Raw genomic sequence first — 26089 nt, 5'->3', positions numbered from 1 at the left:
ACAGACATCGGACCTTCAATCAAAGGGAAACGCTGTACATTAAATTTAAATGTGATTATATGAACTGAAAAAAGACAACACTTACCTCAGATATTGCTTTCACTGGATGATGTCAACATAGTACCACTGTTGTCTCCAACTCAAACACTGGCTCTATTCATAAGAAGCCAACATACTATCACTGCATGTTAACAGGATCAAATTACATGACATCGTTAAATCTAATTATTCTGGGATTAGATCATCATTTAAAGACCTTCTTAGCCAGGCACACTGAGCGCCTCGCCAACCAAGAGAAGAAAGATTAAGCCACTTTAATTCACGTGGGCTGGCTGAGGTTGTCTTTGTGGCTGTCGTTTCATTGTGACTTGTGTTATTCAATCATGCCAAGATGCATTAAGCAGCAACTCTGACAGAAAAATCTAATTTGACTCACGCTGCTACCAAATAATCTAAACGAGGCATGGAGGTGTCTCCGGCTCACTTGGTGATCACATTGCTGTGTTGCCTGGAGGCAATCCAGCTGTGACACACACAATAGCAATGCAAACATGCATAAGGAAGAGGAATAATGGACGTACACAAAGGACATGAAGACACGCAGAACATCATCATGTGAATCAGTGCTCAGAAAAAGTACAGTGAAAATTGAAAATGTTCAGAAGTTTTGCACCAAACTACAAGTTAGCAAAGTATCTGTTTAATGCCTCCCTTGTCAAATAGGAGACTCAGCTGGTTTGTTTCATTATGCTGCTAATTGACCTTTAAGCGCTGCCAAAACCTGTTGGATTCATCCAAAAGATAGAGAATAAACAAGTCAGCAGAAAAGCTGATTTACTCTGTGGAAGGAAGGAAGGAAAATACATATTGGTTGCTGCATTTCAACCTTTCTCATGAAATTCAAAAAATGTACAGAAATATTTTCCCCATTGTGATTCAGCATTAGCTCTACTGCCTCTGATCCAATTTCCCCTCTTTTAATTGCAATCGCAGAGGAAAAAAACCAACAAAAAAACTAAATCTTGGGCCATTCAAAAGTCATCAAGATGTGCATGTTCCCTATTTGTGTTCAGTTTAAGATTTTGTAATAAGACATAAGCCCCCCTTTTGTCTGGCGGCGCCTGCAGCTGAGCTGATCAGGGCGATATCTCCTGATCATGTGGGTACCTTCTGGGAAAGTCAAACAACCAAGAAGTGATGAAAGAACACATTAGAACTGCAAATGGCAAAACTCCTCCGAGTTGTATCTTTGCAAAACCTGATTTAACCTCCATGCCGAATTAAGGCTGGGTGGTGGATTTGACTTTGATACTGTAGCTACTGAGGTCCTGTCCCAAAGTAACATTTTAGCAGACAAACTGAAATGGCCTGAATGACAGAAAATAAATGTTCTCTTTTATAGTCAAGTATCAAGTTTATGTGTTTTTAAAGTAAGTTTTCTGTAAAAAGCCAAACAAGTGAGAAATCACTAACCGCACACTATAACTAAGAACTATTATGACAGGTATATGAATATCTGGCAATCCATGGCAGACATCTTAAAAACAACAAATATGAGCCTCAAGGCTGGGCCAGGGACAGAGTCAGTCAGTGTGATTCAAGTTTGTGCCCATATTTTTTAACAGTCGTTGAGAGATGTCTCATTTCGTAAGTAAAAACCAGTGACGTACTGTTAACTGTGCTAAAGGGAAAAAAAGAAAGGCAGATCATTTAAACTAGTATCCTATTGGTGTCATAAAATTCTATGTAAAATTGATGGAAATCTATTCAATAGCTGAACTGATATATTTCATTCAGCAGCAAACACAAAAGCAAAAATCTCCGAGTGTGTCATTGATGTTGGTCATAATTCTTTTAGTTTCGTCATAATGTGGATCACAACTACAACTTATGAAATGTTATTACTTTTAAATACTTTTGAGTCTGGTATTTTCTGGGCCTTGGTGTATATTTGGCCAACGGCTCAGACATTTATGTCCCTTTTTGGTCACAAACGTCGAAGAACACAAGGATGAATCATACACAATAATTTATTGCGCCCCAGGTTAGCACTTCACTGCTGAACTCACTCCTTGAAACAAACCACTCTCCTAAATGAAAAGCCATGTGCAGTGAAGTTATGTAACCGACCTTGTTGCTGATACTTTGTGCAGTGTAAAGGTTTACATCAAGAGAGATTATGGTTGTCTTTGTCCAGCAAATGGAGCAATAGGTGGTGAGAGAAAATGAAGACACACATCATGTGACTGAGCTTTACCATAACAAGTCAAATCTCTGTGAGGGCTTTGCTGTGTGTGTGTGTGTGTGTGTGTGTGTGTGTGTGTATGTGGCTTGTGCATGTGCATGCACGGACACACACACACACACACACACACACACACAAAGTAGGAAAGGCAGACAATGGAATGAAAAGATATACGAAGCCACCGGTACCGCAGCAGTAATGCCCAAAATTAGTAAGAAGGTCAACTCTAGCTCCAACATGTCCCCCACTTCCACCCCCTCTCTCCCTCCCCCCGCAATAAGGTTTCATTATGGCTGTTTTGATGCATTAGTACTGGGGTTGTCTGAATTGGATATCTGCTATGGTTTTATGACAAAGAGCTACTGTCGTTGTTGAATCATTTACTTCTTCTGCAGCCGCAGTTCAAAGTGGGATAAAGTTCTGATTGATTGATTGCACAAAAAATTAAATTTCAAATTCTTTTCAGAGAACTCTGGTGTTTTCGCAATAAACACATCTTTGTTCTGTGTCAGATAAGCAAGTCTGGATATTTGGATACTCCTCAAAGATTTGTCCCAGCTTGGCAAAAAGTGGTTGGAACCTCCACACTCTAAACCCAAACAAGCTTAAAATTGTTTCTCCATCTGCAAAGCCAATCCCGACAACTTGATGCTGCTCCCATTCCTCACAGAAAAAAACGGTTATTAAGTGGATGGATTCTGACACAGATATTGTAGAAGTTTTTATTGATGACCACCTCGGTGAACAGACTTCTGCTGCTGCTGTCAGCTTAATGTATTTTGTATGTCAGGAGGTCATTGTATTTCCATCAACATCTCCCGTCGCACTGCTACTCTGTTCGCACTCTCAACAGTAATCCTTTTAGGGGAATAAAGTTGATTTAATCTTTAGGTTCGAGAGAAGCCTGTCTATATTCCAGATTAAAATGCGTCTTTGCTGTCAAAGCAGATAAAACATCTACACATACGACACAAAATAGGATATTCATGTAAATCATTCATGGCATTGAGGGCAGCAGGAATTAACCCCATTTTTGTTTTGCGACCAACACAGTGATGACAGATGAAACCGCTAACTAAGGTCAAATTTTAAATGGTAAAAGGCAAAACACAGTGGCCACACAGTCCTGGCTACATTTAGAGCATCATTTGCTGAATGGCACTTTTACCCCCAGGGGAAACTTGACCTGAATTGTCGCTCTGTCTCCATCCTTTCCTGTGTCTCGATCTCTTATCAAGGACCTGTGACACACTGGGGAATTAGTGGGGGTTGCAGTTGGCACGAAGAAGCAGGTAATAGCAAATCAATGAAAGGACAATCAACTGTGTGCTGTTTGCCGTCCTTCTTTACACACAGCTGGATGCGAATGCATTTAAAAGAGCTCAGTCTCTCTCGTCACCGCCAAACATGTTCTCTGGTTATATTGCTTGGGGGTAGTGCTTGATGGAAACCAGTAAATCAATGGACCTACCCGCAGCCCTATCTTCAACACAGATGGGGCTGTTGAACATCTTCAAATGGACAGACAATTTGAACGGCGGCATCAGACAGATAATGGGACAGATGTAAGGGCACAGACTTTGGACTAGTGCACGAACTGTGCAGTCGAGCGTGAATCAATGACAAGCCTATTAACCTCTGTGTCAGCTGCTCTGGTGGACAGATGAAAGAGGCAGAAGGAAGGCATGATGCTGATGAACAAGATCAGTGTAAGAAAAGATGAGGAAGGGGAAGCAGCAGCGATTACAGAGAGTACCAGATAAAGAAGAGCAACTACAAAAGTCTGTGAGAAGAAAACACTGCAGCTCATTGTCTGGAAAAGTCTTTTTTTTTTTTTTTTTTTACGCCCTTTGTCTGATGGTTATTTGCCTGTAGAGGAGAGACAGCTGAGCAATTATTGTCTCAGTTGCCAGAGTGAACACCGTGGCCATTTGCAATTATCTGCTTTCTTGTTTCCAGACACCACCTATTGAACATCAGACTCTTCGTATCCACAATTTCTCTTTTTAAGTGCATGATTTGTACCAAATACTTCAACTTAAGAGTGCAGTAAATGGTCGGTGTCAGACATGATCACTAAATAAAAGGTGTTGTAGTGTGAAATGCAGTTCAGCTAAGAAATTACAGCAGGTCTAATCTGTTTTATTGAATTTCCAAACACAAAACGGTGGATACTTTACTGAGCAGAGCAAATTTTCTCTCTCTCTTTGGCCAACACACAAAACACCAACAGCAAAACTCATTCTGCAGCACCATCTACTGGCTGAGTTGTGTACAAGTCGGACCGTGATCATTTATTCTTTTCTTTTATGTTTCAAAAGCTTAAAGATGTCTCATGTGACTATATTTGTAATTGACTATAAGCGAAAAAGCCTCACAACATTTCTAAATTGTCTCAGTAACAATGTATCATATTTATATATGATACAGAATCGAACTTTATTAGCATTTGTGCGGATAAAATGCTTTGGTGACACCTTGTGGGTAATTTGCAGTCTTCATTATGATATAGGGTCACCTAAGGTCACTATAATTCTCACAAATGATCGTTCCACTTTGTACATGTGTTGTACCGACAGCCCCGGGCCTTCAGTCAGTCACGTTCATAACAATGTGGGTTTGCAGGTGTAAAAGCAAACATGCATTCAACATCTCCATCCTGAATAAATATTTACATATATAAGACAGTTGAGTGGATTCTGCTGGATCTCCTGTTGTGACCTTGATCACAGATATGCAGTGATCTGATTAACAGGTTACATCTTATTACATCAGACAGTCAGAAAAGGGTATTCTTATGCATATAAGTCTACTGTCAGTTAGCAATTGGAAATAAATGTAATTCCAGACAGCTTTGTTGTAAATTTACCCTGGCTATCCCATTGCTGTTGTGTCTTTACTTAGACGTGTGTGTCCGAGTGTGTATGTGTGTGTGTGTGTGTGTGCACCAGTGTGTCAAATTACACTCAAGTCTCAGGACAGTCTCAGTCTTCAGGACAGTCCTAAAGATAGTGAGCAGCCACGAGTGTGCTCATCTGGTGTAATATTGCAGCATTTGGATGCAGGAATAAAGCGAGTTTAGCTGCTCGCTACAGAAAGAGAAGATTACGACACAATGAAGAGATGCTGAACATAACAGAACAGATGTGAAAATCAGGAAATAGGTGTTTTTAAATCTGATACATTTGTGGAAACAATAAAATGAATAAAGGTCCTGTGTTGGAAGAGAAAATATTATAATACAATAGAACAGCAATATAAATTAATTTGACAATGGACTTTTTTGTAGTTGTAGTGCACCTACAGTTATCCATGAAAGCATCTAAAAGGAGAAATGGGCAACTTTACTCTTCAAGACAGAATAAAAGAGAAAAGAATAGATCAGTCTATCAAAATGCGGACCACATGGCCCATCAGCAGTGATGGTGGGGAGAAGGGGAGATATGTGTGTGTGTGGGGGGGTAACTTGATGTGTCCTCTTCAGGACAGCAGACAGCCTCAGTGAACACACATCCAGCACATAAAACACCAACAGAGTTTATTCTGTGATCCAAAGAGGATCCACCTCTCCTCCTTTGTCCTCCCTCCATTCCTTCATCCCTTCCCTCGGTCACCTTGTCTTCCTCTCTCTCTCTCTCAGCCTTCTCCACAGACGGTGAGGATGATGCCTGCTGAGCCGAGGAAGAGAAGAGGGAGGGGGGGAGGAGGAAACTAGGGGACAACGGGGGGGAGGGAAGGAAAGGGAAGGGAAGGGAAGGGGAGGGGGGAGAGAAAAACGAGAAACAGAAACAGAAATAGAGAGAGAGAGAGAGAGAGAGGGGGCTGGTGGATGTAGCTGTAGCTGTGGGCCGGGGGGGGTGAGAGCTACCAGCCCGGGCTGCTCTGCCGACACATCCATGGGTGGCTGTGTGGGGAGCCACCACGACTCTTCGGCCAGCTTGAACGAGAACTCGGACGGCACTGGAGGTAATTTACGGTGTCTGCTATCTCTGGAGGGGGAAGAGGAGGAGGAGGAGGAGGGGGGAGGAGGGGGTGTTTTTGGTGTTGTTGTTGTTTTATATATATATGTATGGAGGGGGTGTGTGTGTGTGAGTCCAGAGGAGGAAGGGGGGGTTCCCCTTAGGCTTTCTGCATGCTGCCCTGGTTGGTCGTCCCCTTCCCTGCCGCCTTCCCCAGCTCTGCCCGGGTATCCCCCCACACACCACGGGCCTCCGGGCGGCACATGACGCCTCGGCCGCTCGGTGCTTCACGATCGGGGAGATATTTCCTGCCTCCCTTTGTTCTGCGGAGCTAGCCGGCTAAAACCTAGCCTGGTTAGCCGGCTAGCTTCCCTGCATAACAAATATGGGTCACAGACGGCGATGGGAGCATGGTAGAAAGTGTGTGTGTGTGTGTGTGTGTGTGTGTGTGTGTGTGTGTGTGTGTGTGTGTGTGTGTGTGTGTGTTAAATTAGGCTCTGAGTTGTTGCTTTATTCAAACAAGCTGCACTTGTGACCATCGTTCAGATCGTTGTTTTCCTCATCGTTGACTCAACGATGATGTTGAGGCTCGTTTCAGAGCGGTGAAGTGATTTGGAGGGTCAAAACTTGGAGGCTGCTGCAGCTCAATGTGAAAGGAAGTGTGTGTGTGTGTGTGTGTGTGTGTGTGTGTGTGTGTGTGTGTGTGTGTGTGTGTGTGTGTGTGTGTGTGTGTGTTTGTGACACTGTGGTTTATGTATTTGAGAGCAACAACATGCTGCCCATCGACCGAGAGCAGAGCCTGCAGGTTTATTGTATTTACTGAGCAATAAGTAATATTGCATTGAAGTGATTACTGGTATGGGGCATCCATTCCTGGTGGATTGGAGTAAGGTAAAAAAAAAAAAAAAAAAAGATTAATGTTTAAGAGCACTTAGGTTTGTGTGTAGCTTTGACAGCAACGATATGGAAAAGAGAGCTATCTCTGACATGCACAAAGGGTTGTGGGTAGAAGTGAACTGGTGATTGAGATCAGATTATATGCGGTTTTTGAAAATTTGGTATTAAGATGAGATGCTGTACAGCAGTGGTTCTCAACCTTTCTTCAGTGAAGTGTAAATAAATAAAAAAAAAACGCACCCTAAACCATTTTTAAGGGCTTTTGAATTGATTGCTATTTTTAACATATATTTTTAAAAAATCTCACGTACCAACATTTGAGAAGTACTGCTCTAGACAACGTTGCAGCGTAGTTTCATGGTGTGTCTGGTCTGAGGAAGGGTTCGGCTACCATCCAGCGAGTTATTTTTAATCACAAATTGGGGAGATACAGCTGGTTTGGGGTGCACACTGGGGGCTAGGATACAGCCCGGTGTCCTTGATTTCAGTTTCTTTGCCTGCAAATCTGTTCTTATTACTTTCTTGAGTATCTCCCTGACTTCCTACCTGTCCTGTTGCACACACATTTCAGACATCCATTTATCTCATCATTTATCCATTTATCTTTATAAGAGGTTTCCTACTGTTAAACAGATGCATCTTAAGTCTGGGTACTTGACACGTTGCTTGATCCTGACAGAGACAAGGCAATTAGCCCTGAACACTACATCTATCTGCTTTCACCAAAGATGTCATAACCAGGTCTACCTGAAAGGATGTCATTTTTTTTATATAAAATTGCTACACACATTTATCTCTGATGATTTCTGCGGACTAAGACAGTAAAATAGGGTTTATGTTTTGCAGGCCAGATTCGGACATTACAGGCAGTCGTATCAGCTGGAAAATATTCGGGAACATAAGCACATGTCCGAGCAGTTGGTTGGCTATAAGACACAAGTCTATAAACAGGAAGTAATACATGTAGTTTCTTAATGTGACAAATTTCAGAATATGTTTAATCTGCATAATCTTTTTTCATTTCAGTTAATACTATCTGTTGCAGATATTTTACAAAACCTCATAAAATCCATTCATGTGTATATACTGTTTGAGCTTACTGCTTCAACACTCAACTCCCCCCTCAGTCACCAGTGCTGTCTGATCCTGTCCCACTGCTCCAAAGTCACTCATTTAGGTGCTGTAGTTCAATTGTTTCATTACATATTTAAGACAACAAAATATTGTTTTCTGCTGCAACTAACTCCTGTGAACGATGTGATGTGATACAAATACAAATGGGGTAAAAATGAGGGTAAGCCATCCGTTAGGGGCCTTACTGGCTATAAACAGTCCATTGAAGGTTGGTGTTGTCAGATTGCACCATGTGATCACTCAGGTACATGTATGTGCACCAGCAGTAGGTGTAATGCAACACCTTGATCTGTTATCCTCTTCCCCCCCTTCTCTCTCTGCAAACACGCACACCTAAATACAACACGTGTACACACCGTTCTGTAGCTGTTGTCCCCTTCAGTGATCCAGATGGTGTTGTTCATCAGCTATTCTGCTCCAGATGTTAGATGCCTTTAACCCTAAACCTCTAACTGGGTTTAGTAACATAACATTTCCAGTTTCAGTTCTGCTTTGTGTGTGTGTGTGCGCGCGCGCATGCATGCTGCATCTTAAAAGGCTAATGATAAATTCTCACTCTTTATATTGCCTCCATCCCTACTTGTTATTTCAAACTCCTTTGAATTCTTCTGTCTTGGTGACTGTTACCTTTCTTTACCTGCACTTTCTCTTCTTTAAATCCCTGATTGTTTGTTTGTTTGTTTTTTTTTTCTTCAGATTTTATTATTTCTTAATGTTGATTATTCCTCCTTTCTCGTTTCCTTTGCTTTCCTTGGCTCCTTCCATTCTTTGTTGTTGTTTTTTTTTTTTTTTTTAATCTTTCCCCTCTGCTTCTGCCTTTTTCATCTACCCTGACATCCTCCTTCTTCCTCCCTCCCAGTGGCTCTCGGGCGTAACCAGCCCCTGAAGAGAGAGCGGCCTAAATGGAAAAGTGACTACCCGATGACTGAAGGCCAGCTGCGCAGCAAGAGAGATGAGTTCTGGGACACGGCGCCAGCATTCGAGGGCCGGAAGGAGATCTGGGATGCGCTGCGGGCTGCAGCCAGCGCCTTTGAGAGCAATGACCACCTGCTGGCTCAGGCCATCCTCGACGGGGCCAGCATCACACTGCCACACGGTAACACACATTTCCTCAGTGATATCTACAGAAGTTAGTGTTTGTTTCGCTCTCAAAGAAGTTGGGTGGACTTTGGAGGACATTGCAGTTGATGATTACCAAACTAAAGAATTTCAACTCCCCTTTCCCAAGATCTCAAGAGAAATTAGGCTTGAACTCAGCTGTTGTGAATGCTACAAAGCCAATTGGAGATTTAGTTTTTATCTAATTAAAGAAATCTTAACTGACACTGACAATCCATAGTTGATGTTTAATAAACATGCTTAAATGCATATTATTAATACATGTGCAACATCCACATCCATTAGATTTAGTTGTTGTTGGAAGGAAAATAAGACATGATTTGATTTTGGTGTAAAAATCCGTCTTGTCTCTATAGCTTGGCAAAAAGACGGAAGCCCCACATTAAATGAGCAAGTCAAAGCACGAATAGGAAAGACTTGTTTTACTTCCTGTGCGAGGGAGAAAGCCGTCAATCACCTATTGTACACACCTATTGAAAAACTAAACAAACTAGAATGTCTGGCCCAAAACACAATAAAAGAAATATGCCTTTTTGCAGGATCATTGTACAGGACTAACTCCGGGAAGTGCGCTCTACTTCTTCTGTAGTTTCATGTGACATTGACAGGCCAAAATGGGCTACGCATCACTGTTCATTTATGTTTGGGTGAGGAGCATCTGTCCTGTTCTTTTTGCTGCCTCACACAATAATTGATTTCTTAATGAATAATGTGGTCATTGCAAGCATTGCAGAACCCACCCTGCAGTTAAAAGGAGTTGAAGAACCTCTAAGTGTATCTCAGTGAGTGCATTTAAGGGTTCAGACTTAAGCCATTAGCAGGAATGTACTGCAGAATGAATGGGTAAATAATAAATGAAAAGAGGAGTGGCTCTGGCCTTCTGAAAGTAGGATTTAATGAAGTAATCACCCACATAAGCATAGCAAAGGTCGGGTATCTTCAAAAACACACCCGAGAGCATTTTAATTGAATATATTGATAGAATTGACAGATTCTGGAAGCCCAACAAAACACAATAATTATAAGCTGCTCCAGTAGGCTCTGTGTTTTATGGATGTGCGTCACGCTCTTTTTTTTATTTTTTTATTTTTTATTTTTTTCCTTATTCACATAACTTCAGCGTCATATTTCCTCAACTGAGAAAATGAAAGGTTACCTATTTGTGCTGAAATGCTGTTGCTGTCATAAGTTTCACAAGGTATTGTGTTTTGTCCAAATGGTGGCATTTTCATTTCCCTCTGTCTCTCCAGATTTCACGTAAGAGTCCAGAGATGCACTTTTTCTTTCTTAGTGAAAGTAGACTGTTTCAATTCCAAATCTCTAATAAGACTGTTCTGATTCAAAACATGCCTGTGTCCATGCAAGGATGGCCTGTTCTACCATTCCACACTTCCACACTGTGATGGGTACTATAGATTTGTAGTCAGTAAATAACATGGTAGAAGCAGTATCTTTGTTAGCCTTACGGTTTATTTAATGTTATTTCTGAGGGCATGGCTGGTTGCCTCTTTTTCTCACAGGTGAGCAGGAAATCAAAAGTTGACAGAATTAGCCATGCTAAAGCTGAAGGTCTAAAAATGTTCAACATCTTCATCTGTATCATATTTGGGAGTATCTGTAACCAACCAATATGTTTTGTGAGTGTGAATGTATTCTGTGTTTGCTCCATTCCTCTCAGTAGTTTGGCCAGGTCAGTTCACAGCCCGCTGGGCCGCAGCTGTAGATTCCCCAGACCTGATGTCACTATTGCTCCCATCCGCCACTTCAGTACAAAGAGCAGACAAATCGCTTTTCACCACTCAAAACTTAAGGCTTTGCTCTTTTGCATCACAATAAAGGAAAGCATCTCGAAGCAGCTGTGTGAAATGTGGTTGTATTTTCGACATTTCATCACTTCAGACGTTATTCACCTGTTGTACTTAAAAGATCATACGTAAACTGTAATTGAACTGTTGTCAAGGTTTAGATCCTACAGGGAAGAATCTGTATAGTAAGTTGATAGACATGAGTGGACAATCTTTATCTTGAAAGTCATGCCACTCATCCAGTTCTGGAGCACAAGAAGCAGAATACCGCTCGGTTGAACAGTTAAACGTGAGTCTGTGGTAACAGCTCTGCGGCCTTTACTCAGTCACAGCAGTATTTTGAGCTAAAGGTTGGTCATGTAATCACAGCAGCATTCCTAAAATGCCAAAGTGAAGTAGGCAGTTGATTTGATTATGACTTAACAGCATTTGAAAGGAAACATTTTGAACAAAATCTTACTTTGACTGGATGATGGTGCTGGAGTCAAATTTGCAGGCTTACCAAAGTTATTGCATATCATTCTGAAAGGACATGAATGGGAGAAGCTTTCAAGTGTCCTGACAGGCTATTTTCTAAGTGTAATGTTTCACTTAAATTTACAAAAACTACCCTCAGAAGGGAAATAGGTTTATCACCAAATTTCTGTTGCCATTCAAATATTGGAACTAAACATTTCTGCTTTTAAAATCTGATGCATCAGTCAGTCATTTTTAATGATTGTTGTCATCAAAAGTGTCTATGTGAAGGCGAATCAAATCATTGTATTCATTATGTCATTATATATGTTACCCATTTATGGGTGGCAATGCAAAACAGCACTGCAGTAGGAAGCCATTTTCCATGTTAATGTTTTTTGTTAGTTTTTTCATTTTCTTGCTTTGATACAAATGTAATCGTTGCCACGCAGGGATGTTTTTCTATCTGAATTCTTGTTTTATAATGAAATTTCACATTCAATATCATCAACACCAGCTGGAATCAATCAGCATTCTGCAGCTGAAATACAAAACACCAACATGGAGCCAAATTATGAGGGGGGAAAAAAGCAAGTGAGATTTACAGATGTAGACATTTATATCAAAAACATATTCATGCATTGTCTGTGAACTATTTTCATGCTTACTTGTGTTTATAATAACCTTTAGAAATGTCTGTCTGTCTCTGCCAGGTTTTGAAAGCATTTCTACTTTAACCAGTTGTGAGGCAGATTGACACATTTGAATGCTGAAAGATCAGCACACATCAGCTGCCGTATCTGCTGAAGAATCTCATCTCATCAGATTTACTTGAACATGTTCCTATTACAGCTAGATTCCCGGCAACAACAGAGAGCCTTAATATCTTTAAAACATATCACTGTGTTGATGTCAGTACATTCTTTGACTGCGTATGCTGTTGTAGTTCTCCTACATGTTGTGGGGTTGAACAAATTTGTGGAGTTCACACCAAGTGAACTGTGAAGAAAGTGGTTTTAGAAACAGCATGGCACGACCTCAACGTTCTCACCTTGACCACAGCAGCCATCATCAGGACCATCATCATGCAGGTTTTTATTGACTCGTCTCAGCCTCAACTCGTACAACAAAACTGGTCTCTTTTAAGTGGCTTGTTTTTCAGTATAACTCATAACATACAGTATAATACAATGCCGTGACTTTTTGAAGTGTTACTAATGAAAAAGAGTCTCCGGAGCATAGGGCTTCCACTGCGGTCATAGTGTATGTGGTTCTAATGTTTTTCTCGTCACCATTACTAACTTTTCATTTCAAACACTTTTTTGCGGGGGGACCAGTTTAAAATCCCCTTCAGGACCTTTGGGGTACCCCCATGATTTATTTCCCTCTCTTTCCAATAGCCCCTTAGTCTCTGTATCAGATTCACACTTGCTTTGTGAGATGAGTGAGATGATTCCATTTTATTTTTATAGAAGTCCAGCATTTAACATTCCCCACTTGTGCGCTTCCCTCAACGTCAGACTCTCATTTCTCCATTTCATTTCACTGCTGTGAAATGTGAACTGGTTGTTATCTTACTTCGACGGAAAACACTTCTGACTTTCATTTTGTGATTGTGATCAAGTCTTTCGATATGAAATAAAGGTAACAAAAAGTCATAAGACTTAGACCTCAAAGCTTTATATATATATATAAATACAATATAAACTGGAAATTATTACCCATTATCAACCATCTAATAATACACACACATCTATCTGTCTAGCTATCTAATCTCTCTCTCTCTCTCTCTATATCTATCTATCTATATATATCTATATATCTATATATGTATATATGTATACATATATGTATGTGTATATATATATATATATATATATATATATATATATATATATATACGTCGCCTGCCATCAGGATCTTTGTGATGCCCAGGACCCACCATGACAGTATATAAATAAAATTATGAATTTTTCAAGTGACATGCTATATTTTCCTTGAAATTCCCAGAAAACAGTCAGCTAATCAGAAAAGAGTTTAGGGCTTTTAAATTTAAATTGTTAACAATCCAAACCTTTCTTCTAGGAGCTCTGACTGAATGTTATGATGAACTGGGGAATCGATACCAGCTGCCGGTTTACTGTCTCTCTCCGCCTGTCAACATGATTGAAGAGCGCTCTGATGAGCCTGACGGTTCAGATCCAGACTCGGGGGCAGCAGACCCATCTACAGGCAGTGCCAGTGACCCAGACTCAGGAGGGGAGTGCCAGCTTCGGCTGCGGCTATCCACAGGTCACGACCTCCGGCTGGCAGTCCGCTCCACAGACACAGTGGGCATGATGAAGCGTCGTCTACAGAGTCAGGAGGGCGTGCCTGCTACAACCCAGCGCTGGTTTTTCTCAGGTCGGCCTCTGACAGACAGACTACGCCTGGACCAACTCAACATCTCCAGGGACTACGTAGTGCAAGTCATTCTCAGCCAGCCCCCACCACCAGAGCCAGTAACTACAGAAGGACATGTATCAGAAGCGTCTGGGTCAGTGGCAGTGGAGGGGGTGGCGGCATTGTCCCAAGAGCCCACGCCAGTGGAGAATTAACTCCCCCCAAACCTGACAGCCAGGAGGGGAGCTGGCATTAACAAGGGAGAAAAAAGAATGGAAGTTGACTTTTCTCTTTTGTCTTGCACTCTCTTCTCTTCTCTCCCCAACTCTACTCTTCTCAATCTTCTCTTCTATCTTCTCTTGGTTTTGCTGAGAAGGGCTCTGTTCGGGGCCAAGGTTGGCTGTCTGCTGGAGCAAAAGGACTCTTGAATTGAGAAAAGACTCCTGCTTTTGGTTTTACGCATTAAAATTTTGACCTTTTGAAGTCTTTTTAACTATTCCTATGGAAACCAAACAACAAAAAGAGACGTGTGAGATGGCTTAAAGGGTTTACTTAGCAACACAGATGTTTCAGTGTTCTGTGTTTCAGTTTCTATTCAAGTTCTGCTGTCTGGCAAAGCTGAGTCAGCAGATTTCTGTTAATGAGGCGACAGGGTTATACGTACAACATTTTCATTACAAACATCTTTAAGAAAGGAAGGGATACCATTTAACAGTCATGACAGTTATTCATTCATTTACTCATAATTAGCTGCGAATCAAATCTTCAATCACCACTTCTTCACCTGGGGATTAATTCAGTATGCTATCAGCTGTAAAATGGTTTTCTATATGTATGTCTACTTAGCAAACCAATCCTCCATCTTCACCAGAGGTTACAGATGTGTGACTGAATTAGATATTTAATTCCACTCTGCTTCACGGAACAATCATGGTAGTCGTGATATGCATTCAGTAGTCGGCCGGTGTGTATATGGGTGTGAATAATTGTGTGCATGGATATTCAAATGATCGAGACACAACTGCACTTCATGTGGGAAAAGGATGGACATCAGAAACACAGTTGCATATTTTGATTAAGAATAGAATGTTTTTAATTAAAGTTGATCATTGTTTCTATTCCTTGAGCTGTCTCCTTTTTCAGTTTCAACTGACAAAAATGATCTGTTCAAATCACCTTTTAAAACTGAATATTTGATTTATATATATATATGTATATATATATATATATATATATATAACCAAAACATCAAGGATAATGTTAGCCTTAAATAACTGCACATCTGATTTAAAGGTTGGGCAAAATATTGGATTATTCAACTTCCCTTTAACTTTGATTTCTTCCTCTCCTTATTCAACTTCCTATTAAATCACATCCCAGCAAAGCAGAGCAGAGAAAAATTCCTGAGGAAAAAAAACATGATGATGCAAAGAGGCCTTCTAAAGACACGAGGCATTGTGTTTAAATGAGAAGTGAGGCTTGAGAATAAGTGAGAAATCAGTCATTACGCCAGTGATGGAATGAGAAACTTGCTTGGCTGCTAACAAGCTTTCCATCCATCACTTATTATATAACTGTGTAAACTGCGCTCTTGAGTATAAGGGTAGAGCAAGAAGGAACATCAGTAACCAACTTGGATAAATGTGCCCATGAAGATGTGTATTATTAACAGGCAGAGAGGAAGTGGATGTAGTATGTGGTCAGTTTCATTCATGTGAAGCAGGTATGCGGCCTTTTTTTTTTTTGTGTGTGTGAAATACCAATGAATGAATGAATGACACCTGTTCCGGGTTACAATGTTTTCCATGTAATTTTTACTTCTCTGAGACACGAAACAACTGCGTCCAAAAAATGAGACAGCATCTTATTAAGTACACAAAGTAATTTAAAAAGCAAAAGGTGTGACGGGGAAGGAGTCTTCTCAGCATGACATCTGTAAATAGAATGATGTGACAGACAATGGCACAACCACAGTGACGTTCAATGTTTGCCTTTGTATGAGAACAAAGTAACTCCTCTATAAATCATATTTCTCCAGAGGTAACTTCCCAATGTGCTGTGTACAAATGGTGTCTCTACCTAGTTTAACAGCAGTGTGCTCACAGAATTATTTTAATTAGTCTTCTGAAGTTTTTTCTATCCCTTTTATTTCATCCTAATTACTTTTTTCTACTTTCATTGTTTTTTTTCCTAAGAACTCTGATGATTTACTCGTGTACCTGTTGATTTTCCAGTGATGCACCATCACACTACCACACACTGTTATGTACAGCACTTCTCCAGTTCCCTTTTCCAGGGTTTCTGTCTCATTGATAGTCCTGACTTCCCTCACATTGTGGGTGCACTGTCACACAATATGTCACAAGGGAACATGGTAAAATATGAAAAGCACTTTTGTTAATATCCTCATGACTGAGTGAATCAGGCTGAAAGAAAGATGAGAGTCATATCAAAACATTCTACTTAAAGTAAGGTCAAACCTCCTCCCTGATTTCAAATTGTCCTAGTGCCTTTTTACTCTCAGGTGATTATTACAACATGAAAAGAACTTCCTGTTTGGGTTTTTCGTTTTTTTTTTTACTGCTGTGCATAAATACAGCCACAGCGGGCTGAATTCAGAACAAACCTCACTTCCCTGGACTCCGCTGTCACCAGCAGCAGCAGCAGCAGCGAGAATTTTACATTAATTTGTCAAGGTAAGATTTGTGGGCATTCTCAAAAACAGGAAAAATGTTTTTTGCTTTAGCTGTACCATAAATAAATCTGCTCTCTCCTGTCATGGCATTCCTTTGCTACACTGACTTGTTATCTTCTCTTCCAGATGAGTACATTGTTTCTCACAGTCCTGTGTGCGGTACTGTGCTGCGCCTACTCCGACAGCCATGAAGAAAATATAGAGACTCTAATGGATAATGGTTGGTAACCCCTCCATCAAACCAAATATTTTGCTTTCTTGCCATTTTCTCCTCACTTCCCATGTGGTAACTGTATGTATTTATATAAATGTGTGTGTGTTTGTTCTTCATTTAATCAGTTCTGGTCCTGAAGGTGCCTTATGATCTAGGCAGCCAGCAGTATGTCCCTCTGACATGTGGAGAAGCTTATCAAAATCAGCCTGTGTTCTGGAAGAAAGATGGTAATGCATCTGTTATTGGTTTTACAGATTTCATCTATAATTCTACTGGTGCTTACAATACAATGAAGTACAAAACAGCTAATATTAAAAAAAAAAAAAAAAGGCATTAATGACACTTTGACATTGTTACTTAATTGACTCATGTCTCAGGCATGGAGCTGAATCCACCTCTGCAGGGGAACCAGGTTAGGGTTCTGGTTGAAGAAATGAGAGGGGGAAACTTCACTTGTCACCTTGGTCCTGATGGAGAATACCTCAACCACACTCTGATCCTGGTCCAGCTAGACCCAGATAACAGGACAGTCATACTGGAGGAAAGATCCACTGAGGAAGGTGAGATATAACAGAGTCAGAGGCAGAGTGTCAGGCAGCGGGGAGAGGGAAGACAAACAGAGAGTGATACAGATTTGTTGTGTTACTGAACATAGAAAAAAGTGTTTCCCTGGAACAGACAGGATGGATGTCACTGAATGACTGTGATAAGAAAGATGGTGCAGATGGGCACAACACAACCCTCAAAAGTTAACAGACGTTGGGGACGCAGAGAATTGAATAGGAGGAGGAGAAAAGTTATTAAACAACACAATGTTTACAAGAAAGCCAACAAAGGGATGGAAAAATATTATTTAACATCCAAAGTATAAGATGGGAGGTTTTGTTCATTTAATGGTGATATTTCAAAAATAATTGCTGTAAAATTAAAAAACTGTACCTAGTTGTGTCTGATTAATTTTTTTTTTTTTTTCTGAAAATCTGGAAGAACAGCTTTTCTAACTGTGTTTCTGTTCTAGGTCACATCCACTGTTCAGCACCCAACTATAAAGGTGCTTTTGACTGCACCTGGACAAGATCCCAGTCCAGATCCAACGCTGTTGTGCTCCTGGTGAAGGCTGAACGGTGAGGGCACAAAACAATTTCTCTCCCTCAGCAGTTCAGAGCAGCTGCATCATCAGCATAGTTTTATATCAACAGTAATTCCTCCTGAAAATATATATGGACAAGGACTATACTGTACTCTTGTCTAGATAGAATTGCACCAACAGATTTTTCCTTGTCTCCAGTAATTTGGAAAAGATAGCGTGTGAGCTGAACGCTGACGGGTCAGGGGTTCATTGTGAAGATATCAGTTGCCCATACAAAGAGGAACAATACCGCATCTCCCTCACCATCTACATACACAGCTACTCTCGTCTGGAGGCTTACACAAAGGCTTTCTACTTGAGCGAGATTGGTAAGACACTGTACTGTTTGACTAGCACTTCTAGATATTTGAGATTATGCGGTTGTATTTTATTTTTAACTGTCTCATCTTGCTTATGGTTGCAGTCAATCATCTCTCTCCTCATTGCTGTTTCCCTTCATTTTCGCCCCATCCCTCTATCTCCTATTCAGTGAGGCCAGCAAAACTCTCAAAGCTGCAGATCAGTGAGGGGACGGTGTTCACCTGGAACTACCCCGACTCCTGGGAGACCCCTGGCAGCTTCTTTGGCCTAGAATTTCAGGTCAAGATTGTCAGCCTTCACAATTCCTGTAACAGCCGTGACCACATACAGGTAACAAAAAGATGCATGATGTAAATAAGACTCAAGGCATTCTTAGCTGCTGTAAATAATCATTTGCTTACTTCTATTTTGACCACGTCTTTCCTATGTTTTCTCCTCCCAGAATGACATCACTGAAAAAACTAGCTATGAAGTCACTATCAAACCCAAAAGGTATGTTTTCTGTGTGCAAGCACGGGACAAGTACACCAAAGGGCCGTGGAGTCCCTGGAGCCACTGCACGTAAGTATATCACTTGGACTTGCAAGTAATTTTGACTGGATTTGTTACCAACTGGATGACATTAGTGTTACAATCTATAATTCATTCAAATAATGAGATCTTCATTGTTTCATTACAGAGTGGACAAAAAACAGGTGACCTGCTAGTTTTTCAACCTGACTGCAGCCATGAGAAAAAGAGAAAAAAAAAATCTGGATAGAAGAATCTGAAGAACCTTTTACATATACTGTTTTTTACAAGATTTTTTAAAGCAAAGACCGCTATGTCTTGACAGTGAATGTACAGTATTTATTCATCACTTCTTCAAGGTATATCTATGGACCTGAAGCATACTGTTGAAGCACTTAATTTTGATATGGTACATTTATTACTATTGTAACTCTTCAAAACCCAATTTAACATTGCTTAATAAATTAAACATGATATTTAACTGTTTTATGCAAAACATCTCACATTAACTTTAAAAACAGGAAATAAACTGATGAAAAATTGCAAACCTTGGTATATCAATACTCTGTCATCACCCATTTCATAAAATGCATGTAATAATAAACAGTCAATTTAAGTACAAAAAAGGTTTATTGTCATATTTACAGCCAGGATGTCAGGGATATGATGAGGTGAACAGAAAAGGCAGATCTCAAGAAATGAAAAGGAGCTGAATGTCCAGGAGAGTTGTAAACCACACATCCCCTGAAAAATCACACTCCTAATGTTTCCAAGAGCAGCTGGTGCCACTTGTTCGCAAGGAAGGGGAACTTGTTTCATTACCCTGCCCTTTCCCTTTTTCATCCATGACTTCAAATAAATGTTGACAATAAGTGCAAACATTAACTTCAGAAGCTACAAAAAAAAACAAACAAAAAAAACCCCACAAATGCATCTTTTGTGCTCTCAGATTTTCTCATCATCATCCCTCATCCTCAATTTGTTCATTTCAATAAAAATTCTTAACAACATACACTAATCACATTTGCATAAAAAAAAAATAAACAAACAAAACAAAATACAGTTCATCCTTTACATAAATCACTGTCTGTGTCCAGCAATGCAGCAGAGCTGGAGCACAAACAACATTTCTGGGCAAATATGCAAAGGAAACATTGTAAACTTTACTATCTATGTGCACATAGTGTGCACGTGCATCATCCCAGGCCTGTTTCCAGCTGGTCCCCTCCGTACACCTGAAAATGAATGGCTGAAGTTTTTCATCGAAACCTGCGCTACCAGCAACTATTTTGATGAAATTTCAGTCACAACCAGTCTTGATCTCAACCATTTGAGCTTTGAAGATTATTGTGTATGATAATGTGTCCAATTGTGTAGGTTACTGGCATCTGTTTCATGTTCAGCCACATGGATTGATCCCAGACTTTGCTCTCAACATGTCCTGCAACTCCAATGTTCCACTTGAATTCTTCACTAGTTTTTATAAAATTGAGTTACCAACACTTAGCATTACCTGTATAGTGTGTATATGCACTCTTCCTATTGAATTTCTCATTCACTCAGTCAAAATAGTGTTTAAGATTTAGGTGACAGCTCAAATTCCCTCAAAGTCACAGCAGTGTATGCCAATGCGTAAAAGAAAGTACAAGTACTTTCACGTGCCATCTTACTGTGAACTTCAAGATGTATTTTAAGATTCTGACTGACACGAGTTTGTGGGTCATGGTGGATTGTGGCATGTGGCCTCAAACCTATAAGTAGTTTTTTAACACACACTGCAGCTGCCATGCGGTAACTGCATTTGTTACTGTCATAAATGCCAACAATATTTTGGAAAAAAAAAAAAAATAATAAAAATCAACATCCAGGAGAGACAGATAGCATGCAAATATAATTCATTTGGGAAGCCCATCTTAGTCCTGAGCTTTTGAGTGTTGGCAGCTGCAGGATTAATGTAGCATTTATATGAAGGTTTGAAATTAAGGACTTGTAAGAGTTTGTGTGTATGTAAATGAGAACAAGACTAAGGGATGGTTGCATCCAGCCCTTGTATTTGCTGAGGATGTGGCCTCTCTTCAGTGGTGTTGCCTCTTAGATAGGTACCTGTACACCCACCCACACACACAAATATTTTTAGTGAATATATGTTGCTTTCTTTATTACTTTAATATACATGCCAGTTCTAACTACTACAAACATGCTCATTCACTAACACTATGTCATTGTTTCTATTACTGTTTAGCATGCATGTGCCCACCTCTCCCAGTGTTTGTGGTTGAGTCCAGTGAAGTCGTCAAGTTTGGCGATTTCTTTGAGGTACTGAGCCAGTTTATACAGCTCCTTGTCCTTCTCCCTGTTAAGATGGGCCTTCATGAAAGGACGGATCTAACATACAAACACACACACAAAATAAGTTCTGGAACACAGGGAAACGATGAGGAACAAGAGGGTGTGTTCAAAATTCCAATAGTAAATCTGGCCTCCAACCTTCAGTCCATTCTGTGGGTTCATGAGGAAATTTCGTCCAATGTCGTCAAACATAATGGTGTTCTTCCTGTTGTAAAATTCTTCATATTTCCCCCATATCACACCCAACGGCTTCACCTGGAACCAGGAAATCAAAGTGCTGTCGCCCTCTCGGACAATTCTCTTCAAACCTCAGGCAATTCAACCTCACAAAGTCAGCGATGACAGTGAATGATGATTTCCATGTTTGCGTGTGGCCCTTCTTAAATCTCATTGGCTGAGTCTCTTGGAAAGAATGGTGCCATATGCAGCCTTCTTTTATTGTTACAATTCATGCTACACTTTCCTTAGTTTTATCCTAATTCATATCAAGTGATTCTGACTAAATTCATGTTTTGTTTTGTTTTTTTAAAAAGAGTTGAGTCTAACACAAATAGAACCTAAATTAGCACGTGTGACTACAGCAGAGAACCAATGTTTTCTTTTAGGATGTTTGTGTTTGTGTGTCTGTGTGCACCAACCTCTACCACTCCTCTCTTAGGGGTGTGCACTGTAATCATTGCTGCACTGTCCAACATGAATGTAATCTTGTAGTTGGGATTGTCGGTCACTCCCAGCTCCTACACACACACACACATAGTTGTATTATCTTCTGTTCCTCTTGGGATAAAAGGCATGAAAACATATACTGTATTTTATGTATGGACACTGCCACCTTTTGGCAAAGAATGGCACAGTGCAGTAAGAAAACCAATGGCACCAGGTGTGAATTATATTTCTGAAAACAGCTAATCAATGAACAAGCGTAAAACTTACTTTCATTTTGGCATCAATCCACTTCATACTGGTAGCAGCTAAAGAGAAAAAGCAGATGTGTAAACTGTACATGCCACAAGCAGAAACCTCTGGGGATCAGAACAAAGAGAATTAGAAATAATTAACATAAACATGACAAAAAAGAGAGAAAAAGAACAATTACAAACAAGGAAAAAAATTTAGGAAAAGAAGAGAAGAAACATACACCAGATGACAATGTCATAGTCCTCATAGGCAGATGTTAGAAACTCATGTAGGTACGGTCTCATCAGCTCCTGACCCGTCTCTGCACATGACTTGTGATCTAAATCAACAGAGTACAGGCATCAGTTGATATTTCAAATCTAGCTTAATTTAGAACCAAAAAGCAAAAAAAGAGGATCTCTATTTGACAAAACAACGTTTAGTTCCAACAATTATGGCAGGAATCAGTGAAATACAGATCATATATCAATCAATCAATCATATTTTGTATCAGTCAAATCGTCAGCCCATAAAAATAAAGAGAAAAAAATTGAAATAAAGTATTTAGGTACAATTTCTCATTGAGCGTTAATTAAGTAATATTGTAGCACAACATTGACTCACCAAACAGCGTATAGTCCACATCCAGTACCAGGAGCCTCTTCCCCTCTCTGGGAGGATTCAGCTCCTCCACCTTATAGTCTTTCACTCTGCGGGAAATTTTAGCCAGGTTCTCCTCTCTGAAGAAATCAATATTGTTTTTCACATGAATGTCAATATATCCCCATAAGCCTCCTCACAGATTTATATCCACAGACACATACGGATATCTAACCTGTTCTCCACTTCAATGACCTCCTCCTCAATGTCAAAATCATTGACCACATCATCATTCTCTGGGGGAGGGGCTAAAACCTCCTCCTTCAAAAAACAAAATACATGTGTACTGGTCAAGCAAGGTAATATTCAACAACATCCAATGAATAAAGAAATACTGAGACTTCTGGTGTCTTCGTCATCTTTGGAATTGGTTAATTCCTCTGTCATCATGCCACCTACCAAGCTCTCCTCTCTAGTACCCATCATCATGATCTTTGTGTTTGGCTTCAGCTTCAAGGAGCCCAATTTCACCTCATCCTCAGCAGGTTTACCTTGGTGCAGGAATACAACAGACAAAGAAGCAAGGGAGGGAGAGGAGAGACATTCAAAACCCCACATTGATAACTAGAAATAATGTTTAGTCTGCCAACAGGTTGAGAAATTTGACAATAAAGCAGACTGAGGACTGAATGAATGTTTGTACATATAAAACATCAGCTGGTTATGAATGTGGATTCACATAGCCAATGCCTGGGTAAATGTACAAATGGATTTCTTTGACAAAAACTATGTTTCTCCCAAGAGAAAAAATTCTGGCAAAAAAAGCAAAAGTCCTGATTTCTTGTCCAGCTGGTTTGGCTATCATGTGGTATTATTAACACTGGCTCCCCCAGCTTAGATCACAGATGCCCTCTCACCTTTGACCTTGAGTCCCAGTAGTTTCTGTCTTTCTGGCAGCACCCCAGTCAAGGTCTTAATGGACTGTTTGAGGTCCATCACTGTGTCCTCCTCAGACAGAGAACTGATGGAGTACTCCTGACCTCCCCACTTTATGATCACGGACACTGACATGGCTCAAGCAGACGCTTTACACACACAAACACACACATACATACACACACACACACACACACACACACACACACACACACACACACACACACACACTCGGCTGCAGCTGGATTTGGGTATGCACACGTAGAGACAAGCGCACACGCTTTCAAGCTAATATTTCCAAGTACATTAACAAACATGCACACGTACACCTTGCAGAGAGAGGGGGGATAGGCAAAGTAACAGGAGAGGCGTCAGGAAACACAAAACAGTAGCTAATAATGAAACACCGAGAGCAAAACATGACATCACTGTTGTTAAGCATGTGTTGTTTCGGCTGTTTATTTCCAGACACAATGGCCAAAGGCCACCTAATCCGTGCAGACACTTTGACAGACCCTGGTCTTCATATTTTTAGCATGAGGTGGCTAACACTGACTAGCTGCAATGTAAAGCGGTAACCAGTGGAACTAGCTAACATTAGCCTACCAAGCTATGTGGTCTGAGTATCCTTACCTGGTCAAGCGAGGTAACACGTAATGTTGGCCAGACGCTGTCAAGTTTCGTCGGAAAGTTGAATGAATGAATGAAGTTTGCTGTTTAGTTTCATTCATCGAGAGGAGCACGCTCTGCTCTTCCTGGCGTCCGGAATTCTGCCGGTAGTGACGTAGGAACAAAAGCCTCGTTGCCATGGTGATCATTTCTTGAAAGATTAATTAAGGTTGTTTAACGGAAGTTTCCAAAATCAAACTGAGAAATCACGTAGAATAGGAAAGAGAGGAAATTTTGTTTCTAATAAATTACAATTGCGTTATTGTTTAAATGTATAATGTATGGAAACTTGATACTGTGAACATTATTCTGTTTAGATTAAGAAATGTAAATTCTTTAGACTTTTGTTTTTTCATTCACCTTTCTGTATTTACCTGTTACCCTTCAGGTGGTCCTTTGGTTGGAAACCACTTTAGAGATTAGTTAGAGAGTTATAATCACAGTTAGTAAAAGTATCTGCTATCATAAAAACAATTGGATAACCAAAGTTGCAATTAAAAAATAAAATAAAATAACTGGATACATAACTAGAAACAATCTCTGATGACATTTTCCTTTTTAACCTTAAAACCAAGGTGTCTGTTCACAGATGTTGACAAACCTCTCTGCCATTATTATCTCATTACTTAAGTTTTGTTAAATCACACATCAAATTATAAAAAAAAAACACTTTTTCAGAGATTTTGCAAGAAGGATTCAGCTTAATTCAACTAATGTCAGTTCAACTGAATTAATTTATTTAAAATTAAAACGTGTTAGCAAAAAAATATATTTGACAAACTTTTAACTAATATGAAGATTTACCCAAGTGAGCAAAGTAAACAATTTTTGATTGTGTCTTTGAATATTTAGTTTGTTTGTTCTTCCAAAAACAGTTCGCAGGAAGTTACTGAATCTACAGTGAGACGTGTTCTTTATTATTATTATTATCATTTTTATTCATTCGTGGAGTCAACATTTGACTATTTTTCCATGTATGCAGATAGTATAGCTGTAGAGGGAGCTTGAATGTTTGTATGAGTGTGTTTGTTTTGTGTCTGTTTATCTGCGTGTCTTATCAGTAGCTATCTATTTATTTTGTAAATTCAGCTGCTGTTAATGATTCCCATTGTGATGGTAAGTGCTTAGTTCCACCTGGTTAAAAACGGATTATAGGGAGACACACATATCTCAGTCTCTCGCTCATCAGTCAAAACACATGTATTCCTTTGACTTTCTGAGAGAGGAGAGTGTTGGATGCAATGACATATTTGTTTGTGGAATAAAATACGCGGGCTGTTTTTAGCCTCACTTGTAGTTTTCCTCAGTATGTTCCGGTCTCACTTGACATTTGAGCGAACGGGGAAGTTGGATGGTACGCTTTGATAGTCACGTTGTATGAGGACGGAGGAATTTGCTCACCACAGGAGAAAGTGCAATATAGTGTGTGAACTTTGAAATTTGTAGCAGTGACTGTGGGTTGAACAGAAAAACCAGGGATAGAGCATTCAATATTAGCCAAACGGTGCTAAGTGATTGAAGGGATTTTTTTGTTGAGTAAGATACAATTCAAGAAACAGTTGAATAATAAAGAATTTTCTAATCCGAGGAGATCATGGTTTGCAGCAGTACCTCCTGATTATAATGATAATAATAATATTAATAATTATTATTAGTGGTATAACAAACGATTCATTGATTTAATAGCAAAAATTGGGACTAACGTAATAATATTATTATAGTAAATTATATTATATGCTGTATATAATTTAATATAATATAGTTCACCTCTG

At 39.9% G+C, this 26089-nt stretch overlaps 3 protein-coding genes across 4 annotated transcripts; 2 read left to right on the top strand and 1 right to left on the bottom strand.

Moving 5' to 3' along the window:
- The first annotated feature begins 6040 nt into the window (after window positions 1–6040).
- Window positions 6041–15107, top strand: ubtd2 (ubiquitin domain containing 2). Its single transcript, XM_029518713.1, has 3 exons — window positions 6041–6211; window positions 9095–9331; window positions 13701–15107. Exons 1-3 carry the CDS (start codon window positions 6142–6144, stop codon window positions 14210–14212), a joined length of 819 nt encoding a protein of 272 aa, XP_029374573.1. The 5' UTR covers window positions 6041–6141; the 3' UTR covers window positions 14213–15107.
- Window positions 15108–16627: 1520 nt separating this feature from the next.
- il12bb (interleukin 12B, b) lies at window positions 16628–19408 on the top strand. Its single transcript, XM_029518709.1, has 9 exons — window positions 16628–16693; window positions 16819–16912; window positions 17032–17133; window positions 17284–17466; window positions 17925–18030; window positions 18195–18364; window positions 18526–18686; window positions 18799–18917; window positions 19036–19408. The coding sequence occupies exons 2-9, from the start codon at window positions 16819–16821 to the stop codon at window positions 19061–19063; spliced, it is 963 nt and encodes a 320-aa protein (XP_029374569.1). The 5' UTR covers window positions 16628–16693; the 3' UTR covers window positions 19064–19408.
- A 111-nt stretch (window positions 19409–19519) lies between these two features.
- On the bottom strand, window positions 19520–24414 carry ublcp1 (ubiquitin-like domain containing CTD phosphatase 1). Of its 2 annotated transcripts, none has more exons than XM_029518710.1 (11): window positions 24282–24414; window positions 23630–23977; window positions 23172–23263; window positions 22948–23033; window positions 22737–22852; window positions 22354–22452; window positions 22149–22186; window positions 21854–21952; window positions 21354–21470; window positions 21124–21251; window positions 19520–20969 (listed from the first exon to the last, which is right to left on the bottom strand). In XM_029518710.1, exons 2-11 carry the CDS (start codon window positions 23781–23783, stop codon window positions 20942–20944), a joined length of 957 nt encoding a protein of 318 aa, XP_029374570.1. In that variant the 5' UTR covers window positions 23784–23977; window positions 24282–24414; the 3' UTR covers window positions 19520–20941. The 2 variants fall into 2 exon arrangements, with proteins under 2 accessions (XP_029374570.1, XP_029374571.1); XM_029518711.1 differs by having other exon boundaries at window positions 23630–23797.
- Between the last annotated feature and the right edge of the window lie 1675 nt (window positions 24415–26089).

This window comes from Echeneis naucrates, chromosome 14 (assembly GCF_900963305.1).
Source record: "Echeneis naucrates chromosome 14, fEcheNa1.1, whole genome shotgun sequence".
Lineage (NCBI taxonomy): Eukaryota > Metazoa > Chordata > Actinopteri > Carangiformes > Echeneidae > Echeneis > Echeneis naucrates.
This window is presented reverse-complemented; position numbering and strand designations above follow the sequence as displayed.

What these genes read in the sequence shown, in the direction of transcription:
- ubtd2 (XM_029518713.1), top strand. Translation starts at nt 6,142, where the DNA reads ATGGGTGGCTGTGTGGGGAGCCACCACGACTCTTCGGCCAGCTTGAAC. An exon ending in GAACTCGGACGGCACTGGAG is followed by an intron (nt 6,212 to 9,094) that starts GTAATTTACGGT and finishes CCTCCCTCCCAG; the next exon opens with TGGCTCTCGGGCGTAACCAG. An exon ending in CAGCATCACACTGCCACACG is followed by an intron (nt 9,332 to 13,700) that starts GTAACACACATT and finishes CCTTTCTTCTAG; the next exon opens with GAGCTCTGACTGAATGTTAT.
- il12bb (XM_029518709.1), top strand. Translation starts at nt 16,819, where the DNA reads ATGAGTACATTGTTTCTCACAGTCCTGTGTGCGGTACTGTGCTGCGCC. An exon ending in CTCCTGGTGAAGGCTGAACG is followed by an intron (nt 18,031 to 18,194) that starts GTGAGGGCACAA and finishes CCTTGTCTCCAG; the next exon opens with TAATTTGGAAAAGATAGCGT. An exon ending in AGTCCCTGGAGCCACTGCAC is followed by an intron (nt 18,918 to 19,035) that starts GTAAGTATATCA and finishes GTTTCATTACAG; the next exon opens with AGTGGACAAAAAACAGGTGA.
- ublcp1 (XM_029518710.1), bottom strand. Translation starts at nt 23,783, where the DNA reads ATGTCAGTGTCCGTGATCATAAAGTGGGGAGGTCAGGAGTACTCCATC. An exon ending in CTATGACATTGTCATCTGGT is followed by an intron (nt 22,187 to 22,353) that starts GTATGTTTCTTC and finishes TTTTCTCTTTAG; the next exon opens with CTGCTACCAGTATGAAGTGG. An exon ending in ACCCACAGAATGGACTGAAG is followed by an intron (nt 21,252 to 21,353) that starts GTTGGAGGCCAG and finishes TTTGTATGTTAG; the next exon opens with ATCCGTCCTTTCATGAAGGC.